General features: G+C 38.3%; 1 protein-coding gene across 1 annotated transcript; it reads left to right on the forward strand.

Annotated features, from left to right (window-relative positions):
• Positions 1–4,079: 4,079 nt before the first annotated feature.
• Positions 4,080–7,359, forward strand: LOC146700793 (heart- and neural crest derivatives-expressed protein 1-like). Its single transcript, XM_085471037.1, has 2 exons — positions 4,080–4,879; positions 5,855–7,359. The coding sequence occupies exons 1-2, from the start codon at positions 4,400–4,402 to the stop codon at positions 5,948–5,950; spliced, it is 576 nt and encodes a 191-aa protein (XP_085327163.1). The 5' UTR covers positions 4,080–4,399; the 3' UTR covers positions 5,951–7,359.
• Positions 7,360–7,930: the final 571 nt, after the last annotated feature.

Consider the following 7,930-nt stretch of genomic DNA (forward strand, 5'->3'; position numbering starts at 1 on the left):
AATAATTTAGTATCAAGCATTTTACTTTCTGTTCATTCCATAATGTCATTTATAATGCCATACAAGAAACCCCACGTACAAGTATTAAGATGTAGACAAATAAAATCTCTGAGACAGAAATCTTAAGATCTGTAGATTAAGAAGGAAAACAGATGCACAAACCAAATCTGTCCCACTGCATGCAAGGATAACAGACATTAATCAATAACTACATAACTAATTTATGTGTAATTTGAATGACATACACCCTCAAGCAGCAAAACAATAAAGTAGACTGTGGTGAGAATTTAACAACAAGCAAAACTCAAACTGATAAAAATGAGAATTTAATTCAGATTTCAGTTTTCAGAGATTCGACTTCTGCATAAACTCAAATGCACCAGCACGAAACAAAATAATCCCACATTAACTATTAATTGACATTTTTAGCCTCTTTTGCACCCCGTCCTGCTCCTCTTTAACACTCCACATAGTGGACACTGGAATTTCTTCTCCCATCGGGCACTGGGCCTCTTAGGAACTCCTTGACCCTGCAGCATGATCCACTTTGCCCACATTTCCCAGAATGAGAAAGAGCCGCCATGTCTAATTGTACCCAATGGGCTTAATTAGCTTTGCGTGCTGGCGTCGACGTATGCCAGAGGTGGATATATATGTATATACTGTAAGAGCCTCTGCATGATAAACACTTGGAGCTGAGCGTGCTCTGCTGTACTGAGCTTGCTCGGCTTTGAATCAGGCTGAATATTTGTTTGGAAATGTGGAGTTGAGGGTAAGCAATCTGAAGAGGAGGGAAGCAGTGTCTATTGAAAAATCTACATGATGACACAAACAATTATGAGGAGAATTCATAACAGGGCCAAGATGGCTCCTTATGACCTATTTTGGATGTTTCTCCTGGCAAAGCAGGAACAGAGGAGAGAGAGTGAAAGAGAGAGAGAGATGACTGAAGTCTATTGGGGCTGAAAGCAAAATATGAAGAGACTATTACTGCTGCTCAGGTCTTTCAGCACCTCTGGTGATAGCAGGGCAGGAAAAAAACAGGCAGAAAAAATGAGAGATCAAAAAGAGGGAAGGTTCTGGTTAAACATTTGAGAGAAAGAATGGAGGCAAAAGGAGAACAAGAAGTGGAGAAAGTGATACAGAGAGAGATGAAGAAAAGGAGTAAGAGGGCGTGTGGGTGTATGACCAGTGTTGTATTTCATCTCTGTGTAGTGGACGTCTTAATCAACAGTGTCAGGTTTTCTTTTTGGAGGCTGCATGGTGTTTTTCACGCTGACAGCGGAGGCTACACGCGAGTGGCAAACAGGACAGAGAGGAGGCTCATAAGCAGCCCCACCTTTGCATAAAAATATGCCAAATGCAATATCATTGTTTCATGCGCTTATTTGTTGAACTGTGCAAGAGGAGGAAAACAAAGTTTGACTGTAGAGGCAGAAGACTCGTGCTGACTTGCAAAGCGACAAATTGCACGTCTGAATTTACAGTTTAACAGCACAATGCATCTAAATGCAGACGTGGAATCAAAGTGGAAAAAAAGTTTAAATTAACCATTTTGTTTTATAGCAAAAACAAAATTTGCTTTTCAGTTCACAGGGGACTTTCTTTAATTAAAGGAAAAGTTGCACACAAAAAAAACCTTTCCCCCTTTCTTCTTCTCTTGTCTTTGAACAATTTTAATAGTTTGTATATGTTTGACACAAGAAGGCTGAAAAAGGATTTAAGAAGGAAAACAGATGCACAATTTATCACACTTGTGGGTAAAAAAAAAACCTCCACTGTGCTGTGGTTTTTCACTTTTCACTTAAATAGTGTATCTTATATCCATGTATTACTGTTTGTTTAGTGTAAAACTAAGATGCAGAGTTATAACACATGATAATGCATGACATGCAACTGCAGCCAAATAACAAATCCCCTGCATGGAATTGGTCCTATATTATAATCCCAGCAGCTCTACTTCCTATTGCCAATAACTTGCTGTATTATAGAGGTAAACATCCCCACTGAACAGAATATCTCAGTACTTCGAGACTAGTGAGATTATCAGCCAGATGTATTTTAGTTCAATTTCAGATCTTATTAGAACACAAAAGTACATCAATGACCCATTCAGTAAATGTCTACTAGAAATGAATTAATATAAAATGCTTGCTTCATTAATTACTGTTTAATATATATATATATATATATATATATATATATATATATATATATATATATATATATATATATATATATATATATATATATATGTATGTTTTTTTAATGTCAATTTGCATCGTCCTATTTACTTTTGTACATTTTTTTGCACATGCTTTTATTTTTCTGCTTTAAAGCATTTTATTTTGACATGAGGCTCTTGTTGTATTATGTGTCCATAATAAAAATAAAAAGCAAGATAAAATAAGTACAGTTCTTCAGGATGATGCACGCAAGTATAAAAGTCAGCGTGGTCATGATGAAGAATGGCTCCCCTAAGACTGTCAAATAAATGAGCAGCAAATTTCAGCGCTGTAGCTGCTCCAGGTGCTGTGAGCCCCTTCGGTGTTTTAAAATGCAACAATCACAAATTTATATTGTGCAAAATCAACCATAACCCCTCATAAAAAAATACAGTGGACTTCAAAGTATCTGTGTGGCTATATACACAAAAAATAATTCAGTCGAAAGAATAAAAGTGTATTGCAGGAGTGTGGATGGTAACAACGGGAAAAAACGCAGAGCATTGTGCGCATTCATATGAACCTTTCCGTGCAGACTTCAGTGCATTCGTGTGAAGTAAGGAACATAAAGTTGTGACTGATGATTATTTATTGTAACGCAGGTTGGTCGGTGAAATATGCTGCAAACTTCTTAGCTGTAAACAGTGAGCAGGCCAGGAGAGCTTTTATGGAATACTTGTACCCGTGCTGCAGGAGGGTGACACCTCCTGATTTATGGCTGTATTTAGATAAGACGCCGCCGTAAATGGTTTCTAAATAGCGTCAAGGTCATGTAATGTAATGGGATAATGTTTTTAGGCGATGGCGATAAGATGATGTGTTTGGTGGGCGAGGAGCTGCGCGAGGAAGAGGAAAAAAAATGATAAAGCCAGTGCAGGCCTTCTCCTTCAGGTATGACGCGGACAGGCCGCTGATTCTGTGCGCCAAAAGTAGCACAAAAAAAAAATCCTCAAACGGGTCATTTACACTTCTCATTACTCTCTGACATTCACGTCATATTATTATTGGAAAATAAGACGTGGATAAAAATCTGGTCAGGCCTTTTCACTCTGATAAAAATAGTTCTAAACTTTGACATGTGGCATAAGAAAATGGCCATTACGCCTTAAAGAAAATATTTTTAAAACCCTTAGATAATCTTTAAAGAAGGACCGAAAAAGAAAAATAATTTCATGTTTTTAAAGCAACTAAATTGGTGAGCACACCGGGGTAAAAACGGATAAAATGATGTCAATTTTACATTTTAGGCATAGTTCTACCTTTTTTATTCGCCCATTCTTTTAAATGTTTAGCTGAACAAAAAGATAAAGTCTGCTTTGGATTATTTGGGATTATCATTAAAAACAGTCGAATTGTCTGAATTTCTGAGTTGGCAAATCTTATTTATTTTTATTTTTGAAATTTATACACACGTCTTTAAAAATTTACATTATATATATATATATATATATTTATTTAAATCTCTGACTCCATGTATTCCAACCTGCAGTTGTTAATTCAAATATAAATGTAGATAATACAGTGCTGCTGCAAATCAGTGGCAGAAATGATTAAGCGTGTATGCCCTAAGAGATGTCAGTGCGTAAAGTTCGTGCGTAAACGCTTTCCAAAAGTAAAACAAGACTTTGAATCCTACAAAGATTTACAGATTTACAAAGTACTTTCTGCTGCAACATTTTCGGATAGCCGATAGTTGCTCCTTGTGCAGGGTCTTGAAATTGTGGTGCATGTTTTCAGAAGCCTATCCAGACTCTCCTCCCATCCTGGGCGCTGCCCTCCATTGGCTGACTCCTTTTCACGCAGATATCCAAGTCATATAAACCTGGGGCCTCACACCTTCACCAGGGTCAAATTTCTTGGTCAAGTCAGAGCTGCCTCGTTTGGAAACGATTTCAAGAAGGAAACGCAAGTGGAGCCCTGCTCATCGCCGACATTTCTTCTGTGGAATTTAAAACGTTTTTCTCGGCCTGGGCTGAAGCCGCGTTCAGAATGAATACGATGTGAAGGCGGTGGTTGTTTTTGTTTGACTTGTTAATAAATCCAGAGGAAGACGTATTTAAATCTTGAATGATTTCTTTTGGCTGCGGATCCCCGAGCAAAGATCGTTTTGGGGCGGCAGCAGAGAGAGGCCGAAGGGAAACACGGCAACGACCATATTTGCAATCCCGCTCAGCATGAACCTCATCGGGGGTTACCAGCATCACCACCACCTGATGCACGAACCCTTCCCTTTCGTCCAGCGGTGTCATCAGGATGCACCGTACTTCCAGAGCTGGGTGGTGAACCACGGCGAAGTGCCCCCTGATTTCCAGATTCAGGCGCCCTACCCAGCTGCGGAGCTGGGAGCGCCCGGAACGACGCACGATGCCCGGCTGGAAGGGCTCCAGGCCGGGATGGGAAAGAGGAGAGCGTCGGGGCCGAAGAAGGAACGCCGGAGGACGGAAAGCATCAACACAGCTTTCGCCGAACTCAGGGAGTGCATCCCCAACGTGCCGGCGGACACAAAACTGTCAAAAATCAAAACTTTACGCCTGGCGACCAGTTACATCGCTTATCTGATGGACGTCCTGGCCAAAGACTCCGGGGAGACGGAGGGCTTTAAGGCCGAAATTAAGAAATTTGAAAACCGGGATTTGAAACGAAAACGGGAGCTGGTAAGTTACGAGTGTCGAAGTGAAATGCAACCCAACCCAAAGCATTTTTCTGGGATTCGGTAACATGTTAGTCAGTGTAAAAGCAGCTGTAGGCCTGAAAATGATGAATGCTTCAGCATGACCTTTCGGATTGAAGTACCGTTAATGTTTAACCTGCAACCAAAGCCTTTATATCGCTTTATAATTATATCATTTTATTTAATCTCATTTTTCCTTCAAATAATTCCCAGTTATGAGTCCCAGTTGAAATATCGGCCAAATTATATTTTAAACTAACCTAACAAACAATAAAAAAACAACATTTAACAGTTTGTGCCTGTAAACATTTATGACGTGTTAATTATAGTGAATGCATAATGTTTTCTAACAGTTTCTAATTGTAGATTTAGACTCAGATATTTAGGCTTGAATATGTGCAGGCCTAAAATATTGACATGAATAACAAGCTATTATTAATTATTAATAACAGTTATTATTATTTGTTATTAATTATATAGCTCCTAATCATAGCCGACGAAAAGTAAATGTCCTTTCCTTATTAGATATACAATAAAATTCTGTTTTAGACAAATGATAAAGTCTTTATCGTTTCTATGTATTTAAAAGATTACTAGTCAATATTGGGGTACGTGACAGGCAATGCCTGATGCTCCGACCCAGGAGCTGACTTACTGTCAATTAGTGAAATCCTGTTATGTCATCGCCCTGAATGCGTCACTAAAACCTCCAGTTTTCTTCAGATTACACGAGGACAAACTTAGACTCCAAATCCAGATTTATTTATAAAGCACATCTAAAAACAGAGTGCATCACATGACACAAAGATTGGAATACAGATAAATATGATGTGCGAAATAGCGCAAAAAGCTCAAATAAAGTAAAAGCAAAGTGGCCCTCAGCTCTCTGTCCTGCTGATTATGTTGTGGTGTTTTGGTCTCCATCCTCATTCTCATCCTCCTCCCCCTCCTCCCACAGACCGACGGCCTGCCGGAGTCCTTAGGAGCCGAGAAGAAGGTGAAAGGCCGGACTGGGTGGCCGCAGCAGGTCTGGGCTCTGGAGCTGAACCAGTGACCTCCACTTCTCAACCCGAAAAAAACTCCTCAGAGACTCTGGATTCAAATCAGATTTAAAATAAAACAAACCACTGAGTGAACCTAAGCACGTCGCTGTGGCCGTGCGGCGATGCGCAAAAAAGAGCGAACTAAAGGACAACACGGGCATAAAAGGTGGAGGGACGGTGGAGAGCTCCAGGAGAGACGTCTTCTTCTCTCGTGCCGTGGTTTCTAAGCCGATTCACAGATCCGATTGTAGGTGTTTGATATTTGTGGTATTTCTGCTTTGTTGATGTTTTCCACCCCTGCGGACCAGATGTCGCGATGGAAGGTGTCAAAAACACATCTGTCTCCCCTTAAATGTGTGTTTACCTGACGTTGTCTTCCCAGTTAAAGGAAATGAAGCAAAAAATAAATAAATTATAAGAAGGTGGAAGAAGTCTTCAGTATGAAGCCATTTGAATTTAGATATGTTTTTTTCAGATCAGAGACACCGGTTTATTTCTCAGTGTTAATAATTTATAGAGTTTTGTTAAACCAGGAAGCAGTTATAAATTTCAGTTTTGTGCGTGTTGGCGTATTTTTTCTTCCTTTTTTCTTAAAAAATTAATATTTCATTTCTTACCCTAAACTTACTGTACTTAATTTACTTAATGCTGACACAAAAACGTGTACAAAATAGGAATAATTTACATGTCAAAAATAAAATTAAAATGTTAACTTTTAAATCATGGATCGAGTAAGTACTAAAAAAAACCGGACGATTTTTATAGATGTCTGGCTTCTAAAGATACAATCAAATAAACGGAAGCCGGAAGAAACACATCATGAAAGGGGGGACACGTTTTTGTTTATCACTGTTCCATCCCGCTGTATTATTTCATTTTCAGGTATTTTCGTCCACAGTAGGTTTTCCCAGCTCAATTATCTCCCAACAGACCCTCTGTGTGTGTGCGCGTGAACTCTCCGGGCTGTTGTTTCGCGTAGGAATCGTATTGAATTTACTGAATCTACCTCAAATACTCTACACGATGCCACTGTCCGCTGGGAGAAGACACCGACTGTTCAGTTACCGCAACTTTATTCACTCCGTCATGTAAAACTTAAAAAACAAAACAAAATCAAAAGACCCAATAGGATAAAAGTTTATTAATGTGCGCAGTGGTGATGGAAATGTGCATTAGATGTGAAATTATATATATATAGTTCCGTAAATAAATGATTATTTTAAGACACTAGCTGTGTTTGGTGAAAGTGTTTTTTTCCCCATCATGTTTAAAATTATTATCATTATTATTATTATTATTGTTGTTACGTAATTTTTTTAGCCATGTAGGTGTTGGTCCCAAGTAAGAAAAAAAAAAACAACGAAAAACCAAAGAAACCTAAATCTTGATATGGACAATAAAGTTTTTTTTTCGAACAGCAGGAATTTTTTTTTCCTTTATTTAAAATTTAATATTTCTAATTCCTTTTTTAAATTCTTACTTTTACTCATTTTCTTCCCAACTGAGTTTGTTTCACCAACACAAGTTATATGTAGACCCACATCTAAATGATCCATTTGTTAATAGTTTTCTGGTATGTTTTAAATCTACATATAATTTGAAATAACATAAAAAGCGCTATCGTGTTAACCGGATGCTGTTCAACAAATTCATTACTTTGAAAATGTAACGCTGTCCTTATCCCTTAAATAATTTCCACAGGTTGACAGTCTGCTGTTCTCCACAGTTCCCTTCATATTATTTATTTATTTATCATTCTTTTGCAAAAAGCTAAATAAAAGAACAGCGTGAAGTAAGTGTTGTTTCCAAATGTAAGAAAAAAAAAAAATCAATGGACTGCAGTCGCGCTACAGTAGCAACAGTGACGCCTTGTGGTCGATGGGCGTCATTGTAAAAATACAGCATGAGGAAACTGCAACTTTCAACCAAGTAAAAGAAAACTTTTTCTTCATCTTTAAATATAGTGTGGAGGAAAACATGTAGGACAAAGT

The sequence above is a fragment of the Copadichromis virginalis genome, linkage group LG10 (assembly GCF_057382275.1).
Source record: "Copadichromis virginalis isolate Kocher_CV1m ecotype Utaka linkage group LG10, C_Virginalis_male_GT1.1, whole genome shotgun sequence".
NCBI classification, from domain to species: domain Eukaryota; kingdom Metazoa; phylum Chordata; class Actinopteri; order Cichliformes; family Cichlidae; genus Copadichromis; species Copadichromis virginalis.

Coding starts and splice junctions, on each gene's coding strand:
- LOC146700793 (XM_085471037.1), top strand. CDS start 4,400: ATGAACCTCATCGGGGGTTACCAGCATCACCACCACCTGATGCACGAA. Junction 4,880..5,854: donor TGAAACGAAAACGGGAGCTG/GTAAGTTACGAG, acceptor CTCCTCCCACAG/ACCGACGGCCTGCCGGAGTC.